General features: G+C 61.8%; 4 protein-coding genes across 7 annotated transcripts; 1 reads left to right on the top strand and 3 right to left on the bottom strand.

The window, feature by feature from the left end:
- Positions 1-59: 59 nt before the first annotated feature.
- On the bottom strand, positions 60-3,000 carry TRMT12 (tRNA methyltransferase 12 homolog). Of its 2 annotated transcripts, XM_039571957.1 has the most exons (7): positions 2,829-3,000; positions 2,567-2,714; positions 2,301-2,490; positions 2,062-2,212; positions 1,881-1,990; positions 1,067-1,224; positions 60-998 (listed from the first exon to the last, which is right to left on the bottom strand). In XM_039571957.1, the coding sequence occupies exons 1-7, from the start codon at positions 2,897-2,899 to the stop codon at positions 552-554; spliced, it is 1,275 nt and encodes a 424-aa protein (XP_039427891.1). In that variant the 5' UTR covers positions 2,900-3,000; the 3' UTR covers positions 60-551. The 2 variants fall into 2 exon arrangements, with proteins under 2 accessions (XP_039427891.1, XP_039427890.1); XM_039571956.1 differs by having other exon boundaries at positions 1,881-2,490.
- Positions 3,001-3,145: 145 nt separating this feature from the next.
- CSTF2 (cleavage stimulation factor subunit 2) lies at positions 3,146-10,395 on the top strand. 3 transcript variants are annotated; one of them, XM_039571953.1, is made up of 15 exons: positions 3,146-3,255; positions 3,400-3,478; positions 4,396-4,565; positions 5,050-5,186; positions 5,302-5,421; positions 5,522-5,677; positions 5,801-5,924; positions 6,232-6,294; positions 7,380-7,439; positions 8,054-8,195; positions 8,561-8,712; positions 9,011-9,273; positions 9,677-9,802; positions 9,945-10,070; positions 10,195-10,395. In XM_039571953.1, the coding sequence occupies exons 1-14, from the start codon at positions 3,198-3,200 to the stop codon at positions 10,065-10,067; spliced, it is 1,773 nt and encodes a 590-aa protein (XP_039427887.1). In that variant the 5' UTR covers positions 3,146-3,197; the 3' UTR covers positions 10,068-10,070; positions 10,195-10,395. The 3 variants fall into 3 exon arrangements, with proteins under 3 accessions (XP_039427887.1, XP_039427888.1, XP_039427889.1); XM_039571954.1 differs by lacking the exon at positions 7,380-7,439; XM_039571955.1 differs by lacking the exons at positions 7,380-7,439; positions 8,054-8,195; positions 8,561-8,712.
- A 522-nt stretch (positions 10,396-10,917) lies between these two features.
- On the bottom strand, positions 10,918-16,623 carry NOX1 (NADPH oxidase 1). Its single transcript, XM_039572078.1, has 13 exons — positions 15,600-16,623; positions 14,489-14,584; positions 13,998-14,108; positions 13,833-13,917; positions 13,612-13,757; positions 13,353-13,534; positions 13,028-13,166; positions 12,838-12,930; positions 12,445-12,671; positions 12,203-12,365; positions 11,970-12,116; positions 11,654-11,778; positions 10,918-11,474 (listed from the first exon to the last, which is right to left on the bottom strand). Exons 1-13 carry the CDS (start codon positions 15,642-15,644, stop codon positions 11,348-11,350), a joined length of 1,686 nt encoding a protein of 561 aa, XP_039428012.1. The 5' UTR covers positions 15,645-16,623; the 3' UTR covers positions 10,918-11,347.
- Positions 16,624-16,724: 101 nt separating this feature from the next.
- On the bottom strand, positions 16,725-22,187 carry XKRX (XK related X-linked). The gene is given in 5 exon segments (XM_039572079.1): positions 16,725-18,062; positions 19,486-19,745; positions 21,874-21,944; positions 21,946-22,069; positions 22,071-22,187. Coding segments are annotated over 5 exon segments (1,296 nt in total). The 5' UTR covers positions 22,166-22,187; the 3' UTR covers positions 16,725-17,316.
- Between the last annotated feature and the right edge of the window lie 162 nt (positions 22,188-22,349).

Raw genomic sequence — 22,349 nt, 5'->3', positions numbered from 1 at the left:
CAGGCCAGACCCCCACGCTTGCACCAGTGTTCACGTTTTAACTGGATACCAACAAGAGGTAGTGAGAAACATCCTTATTTCTGTAAAAAAGATACAAGGAAAACGAGATGAACAGACTTGTTTCCAGTACATTAAAAAAGCATGCTGGTAAATATAAGCACGAAGCTTGTCCCTGACCTGCTGAAATGAACCCAGCAGGAACCCAAGGCTTCTCAGCCCTGTAGATCTCTCCTGTGTGAAAATGGGGCTGAAGGTGCTACCACGTGTCCAAGATCTGGGCAGCAACTGGCACAGCCAGGGCAGAACACTGGCACTCTGAGCCCCAGCTCGCTCCATCCTTGTCTGGATCCTGAAGGGATCTGCCATGGGAGCACAACCCTGGATGCCCTGGGCATGGCGAGGCACTGTTGGGCAGTGCTGCCACCTGGGAACTAGGGGACACAAGGCACATCCAGGCTGGCAGCAGGACACTGCTGGTAGCATCTCCCTGGCCCTGGTGCTTGATACCACCCTTCCATGGGAGCTGGAGCCCCAGCAGTGCCCATGCCCAACTATACAGGCAGCACGGGCCGGCACTCAAGGTCCAGCACGAGGTGATGCACGTGTGGTGCGTAGGACTTCACTGCCTCGATGTGCAGGATGCTGGTGCACCACGGCCGCCCATGCAGCTCTGCCAGCAGCCCCTGGATCCGTGTGGCCGTGACTTCAGCCCACCTCTGCCACTCGGGTCTGAGCCTGGCGCCCAGCATCTCCTTCCCACCATCCTCCGTTGGGTGCTGTGCCTCTCCCCCAGAGCCAGTTGCCTCTGGAGAGCCCCGCTCAGCCGGCAGGGCCGGGGCCTGCGGCGGGGCTGGCGCGGGGGGAGTCTCCACATTGTGGTGGATGTGGAGAACCCCACCCGTGTCCTTCTTCAGGACGCGGCAGGCCACCGGCCAGCCTCCCTCCGAGCTGGGAATCAGCCCCAGGTTCACCCTGTCTGCGACGTCCCGCAGCTCCAGCTGGGAGAGGAGAGGAGGTGAGGGGATGCCAGCAGGGAGGGGGTCCGCGGCCAGGCGGCAGCGCTCACCTGCCGGCTGTCCCCAGAGTGGATGTGGCAGCGATCTTGCACCCCGTTCAGCACCAGGGTCCTGTGCAGGGCCTCCACGGCATGGCTGTTCCACTCACAGGCATGGACAAAGGCGGCTCCCGCGTGAACCAGGAATGGCAGTGTGAAATAGCCAATGCCTGCGGGCAGGAGGTGGCAGTGGCTGAGGGCAAGGACCTGCCAGAGAGCCACACTTCTCCCTGAGGGCAGGGCAGGATGTAAACTGCCTCCCTGGCTCTCCAAGTCTGCTTTGCTCTGGATTGGAAGAAGCCCAAACACTGGAAAAATGGACATTTATCCCTCCCTCTTCTTCAAAAGCAAAATCTCTTGAAAAAAGTTTAGAGGGGCTTATCTTACCTTCTGTCTTTGGCCATCAGGTTGAGACCAGCCCTGCTTTGCAGAAGCGTCCAGATTACCATTTATTTTAATTAATCCAGAGCAGTTTTGTGGGTGCCATGTCCTTTCAGTGTGGCACAAATTGGAAGCACTAACTTCCTTAAGCACAAACAGTGGCAAATCTTTCCTCTGGATCCAAGTGATTCCCCAAACCAGCACCAGGTACAGAACACGGCTCTGCAGAACCTGAGTGCAGGATATCCTAAGTGTCCAAAGGCCACAGGGACACAGGAGGGACAGCAGTGCCAGGACAGTTGAAGGGCTCACAGACAAGACAAGAGTTCAGTATTTTTCATTCCAGGCTGCAAATGACATTTCATGTCTTCCTGGATGCCATCAGCAGCTGCGCCACTGCTCTGTGCCAGCCCATCCTGCCCGACCCCTCCTCCGTCCCCGTTACCTGCGAAGAGATCCACCAGGACCTCCCCGGAGCAGGGCAGTGAGGCCACACGCAGCTTCTCTGTGATGTTGCCCGGGGAGAACATGCACTTGGTCACGTCAAAGGTGTACCTGGAAGACCCCGCCGAGATGGTGAGGGCAGTCCCTACCCACACCAGCCGCATCCTGCGGCTCCTGCCTACCTGATCCCGTTGTCCACGTGCTCCACCCAGCCATCCTGGCCCAGCAGCAAGGTTACGCTGGGGGTCCGCATCCCATCCGGCATCACCCGTCCTCGCCTGGCCACCCGCCGGGCCCCCAAAGCTGCGGCGACCGTCTCCCAGAGCGCCGAGCCTGCAACGCAGCCGTCCCGGCAGACTGGGAAATGCGGGCAGCAGCCCCGCGGGCAGGACCGGGGCAGGCAGACCCTGCTCTCCCTCACCCAGCCGCTCCCACGGCGCAGCCTGGAAGCTGTCCTCGCTCAGCAGGACCAGGTCCCCGTGCCTCTGCCAGGCGTGGGGCACATCCCGCTCCAGCTCCTCCGACCAGGTGCCGCCCAGCAGCCGCCGCAGCTCATCCCGCAGCTTCTGGGCAGGCGTCCGGCGGCGGGCGGCCCTGGAGGGGACAGGGCCCTGCAGGAGGGACGTGGCACGCGGGGCTGAGAGCCCACCGCCCACACAGCGCTCGGGCCAAGGGAGCTCTCCCAACCTGGATCCAGACCCGCTCACAGGGCACCTCCGGGGGCAGGCGGAGCTGGGAGAGCTTCTCCTCCAGCACAGGCAGCGCCACGCGGCGCCCCGGCCCCTGCTGCAGCTGGTAACGCCCGTCCAAGAGCTGCTCCTCTTCCAGGCATTCCCTGCACGGGGAATGCAAGACACGCTCAGACCCTCCTGGTGCAGGGCTGGCCCTGTGACCCTCCTGCCGGAGCAGCACAGGGCTCCCACTCCCCCTCGTTGCCGGTGCCCCTCACCTGAGGCGCTGGGCGAACCTCCGCTCTGTGGCCAGCGCAGGGACAGCCATGGGGACGTCCGTGGCTTCCATCCTGCCAAGCCCCAGGCGGTGTCAGGCTGGCCAGGGACTGTGCGTCGGGGCCGGTGCCCGAAGCTGCATCCCGGGGCTGCCCGGAGGCCGGCTCCTCGGTGCCGGGGGGACCCCCGGGGCCGCACCCGCCCCCCGTTCCTGGCTCCCGGGGAGTCCCGGCCGCCCGCCCCCCGCCGCTGCCGGGCCCGCGTTTCCCGCCGGAGCGCTTTCTGAGAGCGCCGCTGCCATGTGTGTTGCGGGCGCGGGCGGAAGCGGGGGGCCGGTTGGTGCGCGGACCGGAAGCGGCGCGGGCGGCGCGATGGCGGGGCTGTCGGTGCGGGACCCCGCCGTGGATCGGTCCCTGCGCTCCGTGTTCGGTGAGGCCGCGGGGCCGGGGCCGCGACCTGGGCAGGGGAAGGGGCAGGGAGGGCAGGGGCAAGCGGGGGGCCCGCGGGTTTGCCCCCCTCGCCGTCGGGGCCGGCACCCGCCGGGCTGACCGGCGGCACCGTCTGTCTCCGCAGTGGGGAACATCCCGTATGAGGCCACGGAGGAACAGCTGAAGGACATTTTCTCGGAGGTTGGGCCCGTGGTCAGCTTTAGGTGAGAGCGGCCGCCGGCCTCCCCCGGGTCCCCCTGCTCGGCCCAGACCGAGCCTCGCGGGCTCTGCGGAGCCGGCCTGGGAACCGTGGAATCGCAAATCCTTAACGTTGGGGAAGACTTCTAAAAGCATTCAGCCCAACCGTTCCCTCAGCCCTGCCAAGCCCACCGTGTCTCCAAGTGCCACATGCACACACCTTTTGAACACTTCCAGGGATGGTGACTCCACCACTGCCTTGGGCTGCCTGTTCTAATGCTTGACAATCGCTTTGGCAAAGGAATTTTGCCTCATATCCCATCTAAATCTCCCCGGGCCCGCTCGAGGCTGTTTCCTCACACAGAGCAGCGCAGCATCTGCGGGGGTTGTGAGGCTGTGGCAGCTGTGCTCAGGGCAGAGGACGGAGTGGCTGTGCCCGGGTCACCCGGAGAGGGAGCACAGTGTCCCGTGCACAGCAGATGGACGTGGGCACGCAGTCCTGGGCTGGAGGAGCTGCCCTGCTGTGGCTTATAAGTGCTCAGGTCCTGGTCAGGCTCTGTGCTCCTCACTCCCATCCCAGTGCCTCTCAGAGGTGTTTCCCAGGCTTGGCACCAGGCCCTGGAGAGCTCTCAGTTAAGGGTTTGGGAGTTGCAGGAGCAGCCAGTCCCAGGAGCTGCCTGGTGGGGTGAAGGGAGGCCCAGAGCTGGCCCTGGTGGGCTGCCTGCACACTGCAGCTTCGTGCTCTGTGCCAGGAGCCAGGAGGCCCTTCGGCTGTGGCTTGGGCCCGACTGTCGTGTGCCTTGGCCTGACTGCGGAGCCTTCGCTCTGCTCCCGGCGCTGCTGCGGCCGTGTCCCAGTGTCCGCTCTGGAGCTGTGGGAGCCGTGGGCGCAGCTGGACGCCCCCGCCGCCCTCAGCAGCGCTGTCGCTCTCCTCGCCGCGCAGGCTGGTGTACGACAGGGAGACGGGCAAGCCCAAGGGCTATGGCTTCTGCGAGTACCAGGACCAGGAGACGGCGCTCAGCGCCATGCGGAACCTCAACGGGCGCGAGTTCAGCGGGAGGGCCCTGCGCGTCGACAACGCCGCCAGCGAGAAGAACAAGGAGGAGCTCAAGAGTGAGTTGGGATTTTGGGCTGTCACGCTGGGCCCGGCCTTGGCAGTGCTGCAGGGCACGTCTCTTCTGCCCAGCTGGTGCAGCTGACCTGCTCTAAGAGGTGTTGCGAGTAGTTCCCAGAGGGATGCGTGGGCTCAGCTCTGTGTTTTCGCTCCCAGATGATCCCAGAATCACAGAATTATTTAGGTTGGCAAAGGTTTCTAAAGATCACGGTCCAGCCTTTGACCAAACATCACTGCGTCAACTAGACTGGAGCACTAAATGCCATGTCCAGTCTTTACTTAAACAGTTCCAGGGACAGTGACTCCACAACCTCCCTGGGCAGTCTGTTCCAATGCCTAACCACCCCTTCTGTGAAGAAATTCCTCCTAACATCTCCCTGAGTTCAGTGCCTCCTTTTCCCCCTGGCGAGCTGTGCTCCCCTCCCAATGGCCCGTTGCCTGCGCTGTTCGTGTTGCAGTGCGAAGTCACCAACTCTTTTGCAGGCTTGGGCACGGGTGCGCCTATCATAGAGTCACCCTATGGGGACCCTGTCAACCCAGAGGATGCCCCCGAGTCCATCAGCCGGGCAGTGGCCAGCCTGCCACCCGAGCAGATGTTTGAGCTGATGAAGCAGATGAAGGTGAGTGCAGGAGGGCCATGCTCCCTACGTGAGCACAGCTCCTACTGCCACTGCCTGCCCCCTCCCAGCCCCTGTCACACCTTGTCAGAGCTCTGATCAGTGCCTGTCTTCTCAGCTGTGTGTCCAGAACAGCCCCCAGGAAGCCAGGAACATGCTGCTTCAGAACCCCCAGCTGGCTTATGCACTGCTGCAGGCCCAGGTGGTCATGAGGATCGTCGACCCGGAGATCGCGCTGGTTTGTCCCTTGCTGCTCGTCCGGGGTTGGGAGGATATTGGTGGTAGCCTTTGTGGAGTGGGAGTGGAAAAGAACTCCTTTCTCCTCCTTCCTCCCCTAGAAAATCCTGCATCGCCAGACCAGCGTTCCTCCTCTGATCCCAGGCAACCAGCAGCCAGTGCCAGGGCCAGGACCTGGGCCGGGACCGGGGCCTGGGCCAGGGCCCAACGCGCAGCTGAACCCACAGAACACCCCCTCATCCCAGCCACAGCCCATAGTAAGAGCCTGCACGACACATGAGCTGTGCAGGAGAGATGAGCAGTGCCAGCTCCAGCTCTCCCAGCTGGGGACGTGCCCGGGTTTCGGGGTGTCTCTGAGATCCAGTGTCTCTCCCGGGCAGGGCGGGATGCATGTCAACGGTGCTCCTCCTCTGATGCAGCCACCCATGCAGGGGGGGGTGCCAGCCCCAGGACAGATGGCAGCCCCTGTGCAGGGCCCAGGCCCTGGCCCCATGGCTCCAGGAGGTGAGTTTGGGCCGAGCTGCCCCACCTGTGCGCACACGGGTCCTGCAGACACCCACCTCCCTCTGCCTTCCCCCTAACCAGAGGGCTTGGCCCTGTGAGAGCACACGTAACCCTGTACTGTACATTGTGCTGCTGCCAAAGGTGGGCTGCAAAGTTGGATTATCCCTGGGGGGAACCAACACCAAGGGAATAAACCTCCAGATGCTCCCCCAGGAGCTGGGAGTGAGAAGGTATTTGGGGCCAGAGGAATGGGTTAGTCATCAGGGACGGCTGAGGAAGGGTCTGATCTCTGCCTGTCCCCTCTCAGGTGGGATGCAGCCACAGGTTGGGATGCCGGGTGCAGGGCCAGTCCCCTTGGAGCGCGGACAAGGTAAAACAGACGCGTGTAGTGCTGTGTGTGGTGTGAGCCTCGCTCCAGTGAGCAGTGCTGTGCCCCAGCTGTCTGCAGCCTGGCTGTGCCCGACCCCGGGGCTGTGCCCGGCTGTGTTCACTGAGGCACAAGGCTGTGGTAGCAGCTCTCTGGTTCCCAGGACTCAGCCCATGCCGCTATTGGCTCCCAGCTTGTTCTGCGCCGTGTTGTGCAGTCGAGCCCTGGAAGCCAGGGGCTTCGAGCGGGATGTGCCTGTGTTTTCCACCTCTGCGAGCCCGTGTCTGTCCCTGTGCTTGTGCGGGCAGGCAGAGCTTGCTCTTCTCTGGTCCGTGTGCTGCTCCTCTGCTGCCTGGGTGCTGGGAAGCGGCTGGTGCGGCTGCCGTGTCCTCCCGCGCCGTGCCCAGCAGAGGGAGCGGGCTCTCCGTTTTGGCTTGAGGCTTGGCAGGGACTCTCCCGAGAGTGACGCTCGGCTTTCCCTCCGCAGGCACGGTCTGTACGGCCCAGTCCTGGGGCCCGGTTCCTTACGGTTCACATGGTGCCACACATAGGTTAGCGTGACCCAGGTGTTCCTGTTCTCCCAGGAACAACACATGCACACACCTGTCACCTCTGTTGCCTTGACTCGTATCCTAGGCCTTGTTTCAGAAACATGGCAAACCTAGTCTGAGATCCTTTGGCCTTAGGGGCAGCCGACTCTCATTTTCTTTGGGGTGGGCACTGTCTTCCTGAAAGCAACCTGATAGTTCTTGGCACCCAAAAAGTTTTGGAGAGCAGAAGCTGGGTGTGCACTGTGGGGCCAGTGTGGCCCCACAGAATGCCGTGTCTCTCGGCAGGATGTCTTCTCTCCCTGCCTGTCCCCCTGAGTGAGGGAAGGACTGTGCCACGCTGGCTGTCCTGCCTGTGGTGACAAAGGTGGTGTTAATGGAAGAGGTTGATCAAGTCAGACTTGCAACATCTTCTCTGTAGGTTTTCCAGGGGACTTCAGGAAGCCGATCCTGCAGGCAGCACTGTCCCCAAAGCTGGTGCATGCGTGCATACACTATTCACGTGTCTGCTCTTTCCCTCTTTTCCTGCTGCTTGCCCAGGGAACCTGCAGCTCTCGCCCGTGGGACCTGCCAGGCCTGCGTCTATCGAACGCGTTCAAGGTACCCCGGCACCCGCCAGCTCCCTCTTCCCATGGAGCTTGTTGTGCAGTGTGCAGAGAGCAGCCTTCACCCTGCTGTTCTCAGGGCCAGGGACTGGCATGTCACTCCTTGTAGCCTGATGGCAATAAGAGGAGGTAGAGGAGGCAGGATTTCCTCTAGGGCTACAGGAGAGAACAGGCTATAACCATGCACGGAGCCTCCAGTGGAAAAGGAGCCTGTTTGGAAAGGGCTTTTGCCTAAGATCCAGCCCCCTTTGACACCGCGCTTCCAGGAGCCTTCCAGGTCTTGCTTTGCTCCTGGCCCCACGTCAGCACAGTGTTGATGCCCACACTTGTAGGGATTGCCATGGGGGCAACCCATTGCTTGATTTGGCCCCTGCTACCATAAGGAACATGAGATAAAACCACGGAGGAAAAAGAGAGGAATAAAACTGGCAGCCAGGGAAGGGGCTTTGGTGCACTCCAGCCTCGGGTGTGGGGCTGCGTCCCCGGCAGACAGCACAGCTCAGGGGAGCAGCGTGGCTGCCCCACACCCGGCCCGACAGCGCCGGGGACAGTCTTGGCACGGCACTGGTCATGCAGATCCTCACGAGTTCTTGTGTGTCTCTCTGGCAGTGCCCATGCCAGACCCGAGGGCCCCTATGCAGCGTGGACCTCTACCTGCTAGTGGCCCGCCGCCCCGAGGCCTTTTGGGAGATGCCCCGAATGACCCTCGCGGAGGGACCCTGCTCTCAGTCACTGGAGAAGTGGAGCCCAGGTGAGGGGAGAGGGAAGGAGAGGAGCCCTTGGCACTGTCCCCTGCCCAAGGGTAGCCTCTCGCTGAGGACAGGGATGGCACCAGCCTTCCGGGAGTCACTGCTGCCTGGTCGGAGGCCTGTGTGCTGCCAACCGTGGAGGCCGGCCCATTTCCCCGGGGAAGGGATATCCCCGGGGTGATGGCACCTGCCCTGCGGCATGGGGCCACCAGCACCCATCCCTGTGCCAGCCTCACCCTCCTCCCCTGCGGCCGGCTTCGGGGGCAATCCCAGCGCTCTTCCCAGACCGTGCCAAGCCAGTGTCTGATTCACACTCTCTCGCTTTTTCTCCTCCTCCTGCTTTGCTCTCCTCGTCTCTCTGCGTCAGAGGTTACCTTGGGCCGCCCCACCAGGGAGCCCCTATGCACCATATGCCTGGTCATGACAGCCGTGGCCCCCCCCATGAGATGAGGGGGGGACCCATGGGAGAACCCCGACCACTGATGGGAGAGCCGCGGGGGCCCTTGATGGATGCTCGAGGTGAGAGAGGGGGCATGAAATACTGGGTGGCTTGGATTGTGCAGGCAAGAAGTCAGAGTGGAGCCGGCTGCCCCCACCCAAGGCATAGGAAGGGGGTTTGGGCAGTGAAATGACTGACTCCAGGCGAGGAGGGACAGTCACAGAGTGCAAGGGACTTTCTCCAGGCATGTCTCCTCTGCCCCCAGCCCTGCACCTTTTGGGTGCTTGCTAGCCCCCAGACAAAAGAGGCAGCGGGCTCACTCCCAGACTCCCTGCAGCAGTGCTTCCTTCAGGAGCTTACCTTGTCTTTCCTCCGCAGTCGGAAGAGATCCCCGAGGGCTGGAGCCACGAGGACTGGAGCCGCGCGGGCTGGAGCCCCGGGTGATGGAGGCGCGAGCGCTGGAGGCGCGAGGCCTGGAGCCGCGAGTGCTGGAAGCCAGGGCCATGGAGGCCAGGGTCCTGGAGCCCCGGGGCCTGGAGCCTCGTGGGCCTGGTCCCAACCCGCGTGGCCCAATGCCTGGTGGGATACAGGGTCCTGGGCCACTTAACATGGGAGCCAGTGGCCCGCAGGGGCCCCGCCAGGTACACACGTCTCTGCTCAGCCAGTTGGGCACCGACGGCATCCTGTGGGCTGGGGCTGGGTGGGGGGTGTCCCACAGAGCAGCAGCTCTGGGAAGCACCAGGCTTTGGTCACTGGCTCTGAGGGGTCCGGGCATCTGTCCCATTTCCCCAGGCACTGCCCATCAGCTGGGGACAGGACAAGGCTCAGGCCTCTCTCCACCTCTTCCTGAGGCGCAGGAAGGAGCACAGGAGTTGGAGGGAGAGGAGAGCACGTAAAAGGCACTCTCTCGGTGCTCAGGCATTTTCAAGCTGTCCGTGAGGGCATCCATGAGGGCATCCATCTGATCATCTGCTTTACCTTCCTGGATTTGTATGGCTGAGTCCAGAGATCCCTCAGTCCTTAACCCCTCTTTTACTCCCATAGGTTCCTAACATGGCTGGGGCAGGCATGCAGGGAGGAGGCATTCCTGGGGCAGGAGTCCAAGGAGCTGGTCAGCCTGGAGGCTTTAGCCCTGGACAGAGCCAGGTCACCCCACAGGATCACGAGAAGGTGAGAGAACAAAAGGGGAAGGGTGAGACAGCAGGAGCAGCACTTCCTGTGTGCCTTTCTGTGGTGGGGTCAGCCCCTCCCTGGCTCTGGTATGCTGTGGCTGCTCTGGCAGGGCACGTCTCTGACTCTTCTTTCCCCACAGGCAGCACTGATCATGCAGGTCCTGCAGCTGACAGCGGACCAGATCGCCATGCTGCCCCCAGAACAGCGGCAGAGCATCCTCATTCTGAAGGAGCAAATCCAGAAATCCACGGGGGCACCCTGACAGGTGACCTCCTTTAACCCGGTCTCACCCTGTGCCTGTTCCCCTCCAGTAAATCAGCTGCCCAGGATGGGACTCTGCCCTGCTTCCCTCTGTGCCAGGCTCACCCTCCTCCCCTTCTTTCTGGCAGGTACATGATGGAGATGCCGTGTGCCTGGATAGAGGTGATGCTCCATGGCAGCTGCTTCCCATTGCTACTTGAGCTGATGCTGCATTTTGGGAGAGGTTGTGTCACCCTCAAGAGGTTTTTCCCTCCAGTTCATCCTTTTGTTTTTCTGTGTATATTTTATGATGTTTGAAATAAAGTGGGAGGAGGGTTTGAGTAAATCCATGTCCCTGGCTGCCTTGTTTGGTCTCTCATGGAGGCCAGGGTGGGATTGTTGGCTTCTGGGAGCAGTGTGGCCTGGCTCCACTCTTGTCCAAACAACTTGCCATCCTCCCTCCTTCCCACACCAGGGCAAGAACTAGTCATGAAATTTCTTGTGCCGTGCTGTTTACAGGGGTGATGGGGAAGGGCAGGACAGCGAGCTTGGCTTTCTGTCCCTGCTGGCAGGGCAGGAAGGGCTCTGTATCCAATTGCAGGATCACTTACCACACCAGCCTGCTCGGAGAGCGGGGTTTCCCTCCCTGCACACGCTGGAGCAGAACCTGGTGGGAGCTGCAGTGGGAACTGAGCTGTGTGCTGGGTGCAGGCTGGCTCTGGGGGGTGCCATGGTGGCAGCGAGCCCCTGCAGAGGGGTGTCTGACCCTGCACCCCAGAGGGTTTGCTATCAACCAGCTCTTCTATTGCAGCCCTGCAAGGAGGCAGAGCATGGGCTCCTTCCTACCTGCACAGCTGAGTCACTACAGAGGCTTTCATTACAAAGAAAAGAAAGTTTAATTTACTCTTACACAAAGCACTGTTTAAACCCTGAGGGGCACATTTGGCCCCTGACACCTGCATGGATGCACATGCCCCATCCCCATGCCCTGGTTCTGCCCAAGCCACTGGGCTCCCGCTGCTTCCCGCTGCTCCGGCAGCAGCATGCAACACGTGTGTCTGGTTTCTCAGTGAGGGGGCTGCATGGAGCTACAGGCCCACTTGCTCCGTGAGGACCCCTTGTACACCAGAACAGGCAGGCAGCAGTCTTTGAACCTGGAATTTCTCATGGAGAAGAGTACCTTGCTGTGTCTTGCCTGGCTTCAGTGCATGCACAGATGCTTATCCCTGGCCTTGCTTTGGAAAAGGGCTGAGGCAATCCAGTCAGGGTCCCTGCCTGCTGGGGCACCAGCCTTGCTGCCACTTAAAAGTTTTCCTTGTTGAAGTAGAATTTGACCTTCCTGGGGTCCAGGCTGGAGTGCTGGTGACAAGACTTCTGCAGGCTCTTTGCCAGGGCCTCTGGCCCACAGAGGAATACACCAACCACTGACCTGCAAACAGCATGGGGCTGTCAGTGCCAGGCGGGCAACTCAGGGAAAAGTGAGTTAAAAGCTTTTTGGGCCCCCTGCAGGGGATAGCACACCTCTCCCAAAGCCTGCCCAGTGCTGAGTGCCAGGGTGGAGGGGGTGCCTCCAGCTCCAGCATCCCAAGTTCCCTGCTCAGCTCTCACCTGGGGTGGGCTGCAGCCACTGCTGCAAACTCCATGTTCCACATGGGCCGCCCGAAGATGGTTTTGTGCTTGAGGCCCGTCACTGTGTCCGTAGTGGTGTCGAAGTGGAGCGCCACGTTGTTGGCCTGGGCAGGCAGGGATGGTGAGAACCCCAGGCACCACCCATGAGCCCCCCTCCAGTCCCTCACCGTTGTTGATCCCACCAAACACTGTGCCTGGACTTCATGCCCGAAAGCCATGCTTGCCCTGCCCTTCCTGCCCAGCTTGGCCACCCTGTGTCCCCTCTTGCAGCCATGCCAGCCCGTGGTCGACTCACAATGCTGGTGTTCCAGCCAGTGAGGAAAAGGCGGTAGGTGAGAAAGTCTGCCTTGCCCGACTCAGCCATCTTGTGCTCCAGGGAGGCAAGCAGGTCGTTGAACCAGGCAAAGGCTCCTGTGTCCCGGCAGAGCCAGTAGAAATAGATCTGGGATGCAGGGGGAGAGGGATTGCTCAAGGTGGAGCAGAGCTGGAGGGAGAAACCTGCAGCTGGTCCTATGGGACACTCCATACCTTCTTGGTTTTGAGGGTCTGGTCAGCCTGCTGGAACTTGTACCAGATGGACTTGAGGATGGAGGCGAAGGGGGTGACGCCGATGCCCGCTCCCACCAGCATGGCCACCTCGTACTGGAACACGTCCTCGCTGGCTGTGCCAAAGGGACCATCCACCTCGACCCTGGCCAAAGCAGGGCCTGGGTGAGACGTACGGCCTCCCCAAATCCCTGGAATGACCTGTTGGGCACTCCCCAGCCTACCTGGCTATTTCCAGCTGGAAGGTGTCAATGAGACGCTCTGTCCAGTCGCCAGCCGCCCGGATGTGGATGGAGAAGAAGTCCTCCTCGGGCGCAGAGGTGAGGGTGAAGGGGTGCCACTCCAGCAGCGAGATGGCGGGGCAGTTGACGAAGATGTACTGCCCCACCTCCATGCGGAAGCCCTTCTTCTGCATCTGCAGCTCCAGCACGCGGGCGGGGTGCATGACCACCTGGGGGCACGGGCAGGGCTCAGCGCCTGGCCTGGCTCCTGTCCCTAGGAAGGGGCAATGGCCATGGCCCCTGCTCGCCTCCCCATGGCCACCACAGCGAGGAGCTGTGGCACCGATGACTCCACGGGTAGGAGCTGGGATAGGAACGGGCTCCTGCACCACCCACCTTGGTGACAACCACCTTCTGCTGCGCACGCCAGACGCGCAGGATCCGCTCAAAAACGTAGAGGATGATGGGGGCGAGAACCCACTTCCAGGACTGTGAAGATGGTGGAGACCAAAGGATTGGGAAAGGCCGGAGCATCCCAAGGGCAAGGGAAGAGCTTCTCCCCACAGCCATCCCAGCGCTGCCCTACCTCGGCAGGGATGCTCCCGAACTCAGGGTCTTTGCAGCAGTCATGGGTGCAGTTCTGGTCCCGCTGCGGGAGGTACTCGGCGCATTGGTGGGGGGGCACCTCTGCCATGCTCTGCTCCGTCTGCCCACGCACCAGCCCACTGCAGGGAGGCGAGGGATGAGCCCAGGGGCCAGCTTCTGCTCCCAGCCAGGGCTGAGCCGCACTGCGTGAGGCCGGCTGGGCTAGCCCTCCCTGGAAATGGCAGTCCACAGCCCCACTGGGCTCTCCCTGCAGCTGCCCCACTGCCCCTCGCTGTCCTGCCCTGGGGAATGGTGAGGAGCCTTACGCAATGCCGTGGATGACGAGGCCAGCGAAGTAGACCAGGAAGAGGTGGTGTGTGTACCAGAAGAGCTCGAAGTAGTTCCTGCGGATGAACTCGGTGGAGGACGTGACCATGAGGATGAGTGCCAGCGTGATGATCACCCCCGTCAGCCCCGGGATGGTCGTGAAAGTCACGTACTCGACAGTCTGCAGGGGCAGCAGGGTGGGTTAGGGGGGCAGGGGACAGGTGGGGGTGGGTTGCTGCATGCCGAGGCTGTGCTCACCGTCTGGTTGGAGTGGATGGGGTTCAGCCACTTGTTGCTGCCCTGCAGGTGCATCTTGGAGAGGACAGCAGGGAGGCTGCCGTCAGTGGCTTGTTGGCTCTGATTGTAGCGCTCCAGGTTGAAGAGGTGGGCAATGGTGTGCACAGCTGGACAGGGGACAGGCAGTCACCCACCGGGCAGCTCTAGTCCCCACTGTTGCCCCGCCCCAGTGCAGGGGGTACCTGTGAGCAGGGCCAGTGCATAGGCCACCAGCTTGTGGAAGGTGAGGTTGTGGTCCAGCTGCTTCCGCAACGTCCGCCTGCAGCACTGCAGGGAGAGGCAGCGGTGTCAGGACAGGGACAGGGACGGGGATGGCCACACCGGCTGTGCTGCCACGGGACACTTACCGAGCAGGTCCCACGGAGGAAGGAGAGCAGGTTGCGGCAGACGGGCAGCAGGATCAGCATGCTGTTGAAGTTGAGGCACTTGGCCGATGCTCGAGCCCATGCCAAGGCAGACTGGGGAGAAGAGCGGGGTGAGCACCACCATCCCATCGTGCTGTGCCAGGACTGGCTCAGGGTGGGGCCAATCAACGCGGAGCTGGGACTGAGTGATGCTGGGCTGGGAACTGGGATGGAGCGATGCTGGGCTGGCATGGGGACTGGGAGGGGTGATGCTAGGCTGGGCTGGGATGCTGTTGGGCTGGGACCAGACAGGGATCAAGACAGGGGCCAGCATGGTACAATGCCAGGCTGGGGAGTGGGATGGAATGATGGTGGGCTGGAAGAGGACAGAACATGAAAGGGGCATGGGATGTTGCAGCCCCCACCCCACTGCAGCAGGGCCCCGAGGGGCTCATGTGCCTGGGCAGGCAGGATGCTGTGGGGGAGCACCTTACCCCAAGGATGGCCCTGGTGTAGAAATACTGCACGTCCCGGTCAAAGAACAGAAAGTAGTAGGTGAAGAGGAAGATGTTGATGCCCAGCCAGGCTGCCTGCGGGGGAAAGTCACAGCCTCCTGTCCTGGGAGCCTCTCATGCTGCAGCACTCAGGGACAGGTGCAGCCAGAGGGTGTCAGGACAGTGCATCCCCTCCTGTTTCCTTATGAGCTGCCCTGTCACGCACAGGGCTGGGATACAGGCCCAAAGGTGAGGAGAGGTGTGGAAGTGTTGTGACATTGCTATCTTGTCACACACAGCCCTGTGCATCACCTGTGCATGAGGAAGGAGGAAGGGCAGGAGCAGACAATGCCTGTGTAACGGGAGGGCAGATCCGGAGGGTAGTCAGGGCTGTGTGGGGAAGATTCTGGGAGAAGGAAGCTTCCCAGGGAGCTGGCTCACCTGGCCTCACCGTGCTGCTGTCCCCTGCCTAACGCCACTAACACCCCACACTGGCACCTCTCACAGCTACTGAATTTTTGCAGAGGTCCAAACAAAAATCACCCTGCCGTGTATTTGGATTTTGGCTGTTTTCTTTTTCTTTTTTAAGTAACTTCAAGAGTTAAAATAGCCCAACTCTCTGTAAACCCCCACGTTCCCGTGCACTCACAGCTCCTCACACAGTGCTGAGCAGCTGATGGGTGCTGGCCAGGCAAGCTCTGTTACACCAGAGATGCTGCAGCACGGCACTGGCAGATGGTCCCTATGGTGCCAGCTCCTCACCCCGCCACGAGTTCTCACAGGATCCTCCTCCTCTCACAAGGGGAGAAGAAGCGTGTGGGAGGCTCCCAGCCAAAGCGGCTGGGCAAAGCAGCAGCATTTTTAACTTTTCCAGGACCCCCTTTGCCGTGAGCTGTGTTTTCCCTAAGACTTCAGTTTTCCAGAGCCCATCCCTCCCCCGGCTGCCGGGGTACGGGGGTTGGCTGAGCAGAGGGGACGCTTGTCTGTCCCCACAGCCCAGCCCAGGACAGCCCATCAGCCCCCATCTCCCCCACGAGCCCCCCAGGTCCGTAGCCCCCAGAGTCCCCCCGCACTGCCCCACCCCAGTGAGCCCCCAGCCCCACACACTCACGAGGACGGCGGCCGAGAACCAGTGGTTGACCAGCCAGTTGCCCATGGTGCGGTGTCCCCGCGCCCGCCCGCGCCCGCCCGCGTTTTATGGAGGCAGCAGGCGGTGCGACAGCGCCGGCCCCGGGAACGGCGCCGCGGGACTTTCCCCTGAGAAGCCTTTAAGGAAATGCTGGCGGTTTCAAAGGCCACCTTCCAGGAAGGCAGGGCTGACCCTATCGCCGAAACGAGCCTCCTGTGCTGGCCAGGAATGGCCCCCGCCGAGAGGTCCCCTGTGGCCCCCCGCCCCGGTGACACGCGGTGTCTGGCGGCTCCTCTTGGGGTTTTGCAACCTTTGAGGGCAAAAACGGGCTTTTTGGGTAAGGTAGGAGTTTGCTGGGAAGAAGTTGCAGAGGATCCGTCCTGTGCCTGTCTCAGCCACTCTGTTTTTCCCCGCCTCCCTCACCAGCCTCCGCTGCCCCTTTTGCAGGGAAACCACCAAAGGAAGAGAAGCATCCTGGGGTCACAGCACTGCCGGTGCCAGGATCCAGCCCGGGCATCCATTACAGGGCAGGTGATTTAAGACCGAGCACCAGTGGTGCTGCACCTCCATGGGCCCCCCAGGGGAGATGAGCATCCTCAGTCCAGCACCCAAACTGAGCTGACCCCAAAAATGGGTGCTGGGGGGGCATGTCACACTCCTGGTTTGGGGCCAGGATTCCTGGGTCCCATCAGCATCCCCACTGCTGTGCCAGCCACCCTTGCCCTCCTGCCTGCCCTCCACTGCAGGGCCCTGAGCTCTGGGGTGTTCAGTGCTCCAACTGGGAACAGCAGCCAGTTCTGGGGCTCTGAGCCTGGAGGAACAGGTTGGACAGGATTGCTCCTTGCTGGCATGCTGCTCTCTCCTGGCCTGCAGCCATGGCCACGCTGACGAAAGCACAGGATGAGGCCAGCCCCCATCCCACCATGCTCCTGAATCTTATCGGCTCCTTCGAGGGGCTCCCCCCATCCCCTTCCCGCTGGCACAGCCCCATTTTGATGCCTGTGAGCGAGAGGGTTACATGGACAGCAGGTGTGTGAACCCATGCCCGCCCCAGCGGGACCATCCCCACCCTCCGCCTGAGTCACTGCCAGCACCCAGACGCGCAGCCACAGCAAAGTTTCTTTACTGCTTAGAACAGTCCCAGTGGCACCCGTGGCCCCAGGTCACCGTATGCACCATAGCAGCAGGTGGGGGTGTCAGGACACCCCAGGGGCTGCGCAGCACGTGGCAGCCAGATTGCAGTGGCAGGTGGTTTGGGCACCCCTGAAGCTCTAGAATGGTAGAATCGTTTGGGTTGGAAGGGACCTCTAAAGGCCATCTAGTCCAACTCCAGAGATGGGCAGGGACATCTTCAACTCGGCCAGGTTGCTCAGAGCCCCATCCAGCCTGGGGTCTTGAATGTCTTCAGGGGTGGGACATCCACCATCTCTCCGGGCAACCTGTGCCAGTGCCTCACCACCGTCATTGTAAAAAACTTCTTCCTTATGTCTAATCCAAATCAACCCTCCTTCATGTTCATATGAGTGGTCCTGGGCAGGCAAGCACATTCCTGTCCCCCTGCCACTGTGGGGATGCACTGGGACCTGCTGCCACTGCAGGACCAGGCAGTGCTTGGCCTGTGCCACAAGCACCCTCTGGCTGCTGGTGCAGCCCAGTGCTGCCCATCCCCATGTCCACAGCTGGCTGGAGGAGCCAGTGTTCAGACAATGCTGTGCCTCACGCCGGGCTCGAAGGGTGCCTCGAGGCACAGAGGGGTCCCTGGCGGTTGCCGGCGGCAGCACACACAGTGCAGGAAGTCAGCGACGTTGTGCCGGAAGAGCTGGCGGCAGGGGTGCAGGTACTGGTAGAAGAGCAGCATGAAGTAGATCCCCAGGCAGTAGCCAAGGAGCAGCTGCAGCACCAGCAGTGGGGTGCAGACGTTCTCATAGACATCAGTCTTGAAGAAGTACCAGAGGATGACGAGGGCCGTGTTCTCCGCCAGCCGGGCCACGTAGTACACGGCCAGGCGACCCCAGTTCTGCGACTTGTCGATGAGGTCTCGGTCAGCTAGCTTGAGCTGCACGGCTGACCAGCAGAACATGTTGATGCTGGAGTAGAGGAGGGTGAAGGCACAGAGCACCACCACCGTGCCCAGGCGGCTGAAGTTCTTCTCGATGTTGTCAGGCAGGCTGTTGCCGCTGCGCCAGAACTGCACCCAGGGCAAGAAGAAGACCACCAGGAGGTTGGCCAGGGCGATGGGAATGATCCAGTGCTTGAAGACAGTGCTGAAGAGCACGAGGACGGCGATGCGGGTGGAGATCTCTAGGCTGCGCCACAGCACAATGCAGAGGAAGGCCAGTGGCCGCAGCTGGACCTTGTAGTCATCATACTTGACCTGGATGGCCAGGATGTTGCAGACAAGCGCTCCGTAGGTGACTGACACCAGGCAGATGGCCATGAGGACGGCTGCAGAGGGAGAGAGCAGGGGAGTCAGGCAGTGTTGGAGACCAGGCTGTGTCCCATCTCTCCACTGCCTGGGGTGCAAAGTGTGGGGTGACAACCCCCGGTGGGAAATACGGGGTGCCAGTCCCGAGGGAGAAGCACAGGGTGCCAAGCACTGGGGCTCGCAGCAGAAGGAACAGCTCATGGCTGGTGGTGACAGTCCCCATGATGAGGCAGCTGTGGGGGGAGCAGCAGGAGGCTCGGCTCCCCAAGGCTCTCCCTACACCAGTGAAACCCAAGCCTTGGCCAAACCAGAGCCATTTCTGTGGTTGGACCATGCCCCAACCCCCCTGCCCTGTGCAAGAAATGCTGCTCAAGGGTAAGTGGGGCAAAGTCTGTGCTGCGAGGCCCCTCTGCCTTCATCCCAGCCAAGAGCCACACCACTGTAGCCCCAGAAGCATCCCCAGAGCCAGCCTCATCCGAGGGCTGCAAAGCCGAGGTCATTTGTAGGGAGTGCTGGCAGCTGCTCACATTCAGCACAGAAAAAGTAGAAGAGTGCAGCTGGTCCCATCCGTGCTGGCTGCCAGCTGTGGGGCTGAGCTGACACTCCAGCTGCGAGGGAATCACCCAAAACACATCATTTGGTGTTTGCTTCCTGCATCTACTGCTAGAGGAGCACTGGCACTCATTCTTCCTGTGCGTCTGCAACTCCCCAAAATGCCTTTGCAGGGGGCTGTGACCAGTTAGGGGGTTTCTACGGGACATCTCCTGTGCTTCCCTTTCTGTGGGCACAGATAAAAAGGTCTGGGCTCCCAGCACTGCTGGGAGAGCGGGTGGGTGAGGGCAGTTCCTTCACCCAGCACTGTAATTGGAATGGTGCAGGAGCACGCCTGCATGCCCAGCTCGGAACCATGCCAAAATGGGAGTTAAAAGTTTGCTCTGGCATATCCACCCCCAAGCACATAAACATCCTGGGAGCAGGCGAGGGAGCCTGGGAGTGGGAGTGCTGGGCTGGGAGCTCTGGCTGTTAGAAAATGTGCAGAAATAGATCCAATGGAGGGACTTTAGGGAAGCCAGAGCCTGTAGCTAGATGGAAAAAAATGAATGGAGATTGAAGCAGGCTAGGGCAGGGACCTGACCTGACCCTCTTATGAGACACAGCACTGGGTGGATGGTCTGGTTCCGGAGGGCAGATATCCACAAGCACGGGTCTGGGAGCAGAACCTGCCACCTCAGTCATGGCCTGCTCCTCCCACTTTGCATCACTGCAAGCAGGAAAGCAGAGATCTGATGAGTGCCCAACTTCTGTGGGTTGTACTCCACATTTAGGGGAGTCCAGTGGAAGCTGTGTCATTTTGCCTGGATGTCACATCGGCACAAGCAGCTAAGGAGCTGCCGCCGTTCCCTGGTGGGGTTCCTGGGGAGCCCACGTGCCAGGCGCTCTTACCTCGGGCAACAGGGACGTACTTCTCCAAGACACTGATGTAGAGCTGGAGGGTGAGCTGCGGAGTGGAGCCCAGGAAGGCCTGGATGACAGCCACGCGCTTGAAGGCATTGCGGTGTGTGGCCAGCCGGCGCTCCGAGTGGCCCACCTCCTGCTCCATCTCCACCTCATAGCCCTTCCGCAGCCGCCGCTTGCGGGTGATGGTGACGTAGGGCTCCTCCTCCCTACCTGACCAGCAGTACACCAGCAGGGCCTCCATGCACCTGTGGGGACACAGGAGCTGTCACCCCGCCAGCCTGCCCGCTGCCCCCCACTCCCAGCAGCTCCAGCCGCCCCTTGCCTCGTGCTGGCCAGGCCCTGCTCCTGCTGAGTGCAGCCCAGCTGATTTGGGCAACTGTCCAGCAGTGCTGTGGGCAGTCCCTGGCTGGTCACACCAGGACCATGGGGATGCCCACTGGCTGCTCCTCTGCTCCAGCACTCAGGATGAATCATGTGGGGCAGAGAGGCAACAACAGCCCCAGCGAGGGCTGAAACAGCTGCTGGAAGAGGTACAGCATCCAGGGTACAAAGCAGTGGCTCTGCTGGGAGCTGCAGCTACAGGAAGGTGTTAATCACCCTTGGGTTCTGTTTTCCCAACTGGCAAGAACCTCTTCCTCTAAGCAGAGGCAAAAGAAACTGTGATAGTGTCTTTGATCTCTCATCTTGAGCAGAAGAAGGCTTCCACGCTTCCTCCTTGGTGGGGACAGCAGGAAGGGGAGCACAGGGTGAAGCTGTGTGTGGCACAGGCAGATAAGGGAGAGCTTCCGCAGCCCCTTCTCCGTGGGGCCCTCACGTGTGGGCACAGGTGTGACTTTCTGCCGTGCTGCTCCCCGCTGCAAGGACAGGGGGACCCCCAGCCCCTCCACACAGTCATGGGGTGGGTGTGCATGGCCAGAGGCAATCAGCTTGGCTCCTGCTCGGGGACCAGCTGGCTCTGGGACCAACAGGACATCGTTATTTACGAGTGCTTATCAGGACAGCACAAATTGCTGTGTATCAAACCCAAAAGGAGTGAGGGTTTAGGATAAATTCTCTCGACAGACCAGGCCAGCACTCACGACTCTTTGCAAACTCTAACAGGAAAATCGTTTCATCCCAAAGGTCTGGCTTGAAGAGTAGTCCCAGCTGGCTCCCAGTGCCCTGCCAGACCTTCTCAGCAGGCTGGGCTCCGTCTCCAGCCCGAGCAGCCGGATGAAGCAGCCTTCCCCAGGCAGCCCTGGCTGGCTCTTACAAGCAGCTGGGCAGCACTGTACCCATCTCAGAGAGCCTTGGTTGGTGTGGTGAGAGTCACGACACTGCTGTGGGCCAGCACAGGCTGGCAGCACCGAGGCAAGGCCCCCCAGGTGGCTCTGAAGATGAGACATGGTGACAGGGACACAGCTGGCACCCTGCTTGTTTCCAGTGACAGAGGAAGTGCAAAGCAAGCCACAGTGGTTTTGGAGCTCTGTGGGTACAGAGAGCCCCAGAGCGTGGCTGCTGGCCTGCCCTTGGGGACGGAGCCCCACGGAGATGGTGGCTTTGCCATGCCTCCTGTTGTGCATTCTCATGGAGCAGGCTGCCCAGGATGATGACAGGCCAGGAGGCACCACAGCATTCCCAAGGAATGAGGGATCAGCTTGTGCAACATCCATCCAGCCCCTTACTGTCCTCTTCCCAGCACAGTCCAGTGGCCCCTCAGTTCCCATGCCAGCCCCACTCCTGCACCTAACTCTTCTCCTCCACCTCCCATAACCCCCACCGAGTCCCACTGCTGGCCCTATGCAGGACACCCCAAGAATCTGACTATGTGCCCGAGGGCGTTGTCCAAACGCTTCTTGAACTCAGACAGGCCAGGTGCTGTGACCACTTCCCTGGGGAGCTCCACCACCCTCTCTCTGGGCGTAAAACCTTTTCCTGATATCTAATCTAAATCTCCCCTGACTCAGCCTCATCCCAGGTCAGTATTCACCCTCAAGCACCCACCGGGGATTCCCATCTGTGCTTCCAGCACAAGCACGGTGATGGCAAAACCAAGAGTCTGAGTGAATCGCTGGCTGCCTCCCGGACCTTGGGCAGAGCTTTCCCAGCAGCTGGGATACAACAGGCCGGCAGAGCCGCGTCCTGCCCGGAGCGGGGTCCAGCAGCAGGAGCACCGGTAGCAGCACCGGCGAGCAAGGGGCCCTCGGGAGCAGCAGCGCCGGGGAGGAGGGCCGGGGAGCGGGCAGCAGAGCTCCGGGCACGCCGGGCACAGCTGGCAGACGGCGCCGGGTGCCCGTCCTGGCCGGCACCGCTCCCCGCTCTCCCCCGGGTCCGCGCAGGGGTACCGGGGTGCCGGGGTGCCGGGGTGCCGGGGTGCCGGGGTGCCGCGCTCACCTGATGACGGGCCCGAGCTGCAGCAGGTGCATGAGCAGGACGAGCGGGCGGTCGCGGCTCAGGTCGCGGTGCAACGAAGATGAGGGTGAGCTGCACCAGGACGGAGGGGCAGAGCACGAAGAAGACGGTGAGCGCCAGCCAGAAGCGGTCGTCGGAGTGGCCGTAGGAGAGGCAGAGCACGGCGGCCGCCGCCCCTCCCGCAGAACAGCGCCGTCGAGAAGACGATGCCGAGCGGCAGCTTGGCCCGCGACGGGGCGGCGGCGGGCGGGCAGCCCCCGCTCGGACCGTCCATGGCGGCCCCGGCCCGGCCCGGCCCGGCCCGGGCGCTCAGCCCCGCCGCGGCGCCATCCCGGGCTGCAGCGGAGAGAGGAGCCGCGCTGCGGGGCGGGGCGGGGCGGGGCGCGGCTCCCCCGCCGCACCGAGCCCCGACGGGCGGCCCCGCACCGGCCCCGCCGAGCCCCGCGGCCCCGGCACCG

This window comes from Corvus cornix, chromosome 4A (genome assembly GCF_000738735.6).
Source record: "Corvus cornix cornix isolate S_Up_H32 chromosome 4A, ASM73873v5, whole genome shotgun sequence".
Classification (NCBI taxonomy): domain Eukaryota; kingdom Metazoa; phylum Chordata; class Aves; order Passeriformes; family Corvidae; genus Corvus; species Corvus cornix.
This window is presented reverse-complemented; position numbering and strand designations above follow the sequence as displayed.

Excerpts from the sequence above, each read along its gene's own strand:
- TRMT12 (XM_039571956.1), bottom strand. The coding sequence starts at position 2,899 with ATGGAAGCCACGGACGTCCCCATGGCTGTCCCTGCGCTGGCCACAGAG. Across the intron at positions 1,225-1,880 it reads CCTGGTGGATCTCTTCGCAG|GCATTGGCTATTTCACACTG; the intron begins GTAACGGGGACG and ends TCCTGCCCGCAG. Across the intron at positions 999-1,066 it reads ACTCTGGGGACAGCCGGCAG|CTGGAGCTGCGGGACGTCGC; the intron begins GTGAGCGCTGCC and ends CTCCTCTCCCAG.
- CSTF2 (XM_039571953.1), top strand. The coding sequence starts at position 3,198 with ATGGCGGGGCTGTCGGTGCGGGACCCCGCCGTGGATCGGTCCCTGCGC. Across the intron at positions 4,566-5,049 it reads GAACAAGGAGGAGCTCAAGA|GCTTGGGCACGGGTGCGCCT; the intron begins GTGAGTTGGGAT and ends ACTCTTTTGCAG. Across the intron at positions 7,440-8,053 it reads GTCTATCGAACGCGTTCAAG|TGCCCATGCCAGACCCGAGG; the intron begins GTACCCCGGCAC and ends TCTCTCTGGCAG.
- NOX1 (XM_039572078.1), bottom strand. The coding sequence starts at position 15,644 with ATGGGCAACTGGCTGGTCAACCACTGGTTCTCGGCCGCCGTCCTC. Across the intron at positions 14,585-15,599 it reads GGTTCTCGGCCGCCGTCCTC|GCAGCCTGGCTGGGCATCAA; the intron begins GTGAGTGTGTGG and ends TTTCCCCCGCAG. Across the intron at positions 11,779-11,969 it reads CTGGCTGGAACACCAGCATT|GCCAACAACGTGGCGCTCCA; the intron begins GTGAGTCGACCA and ends CTGCCTGCCCAG.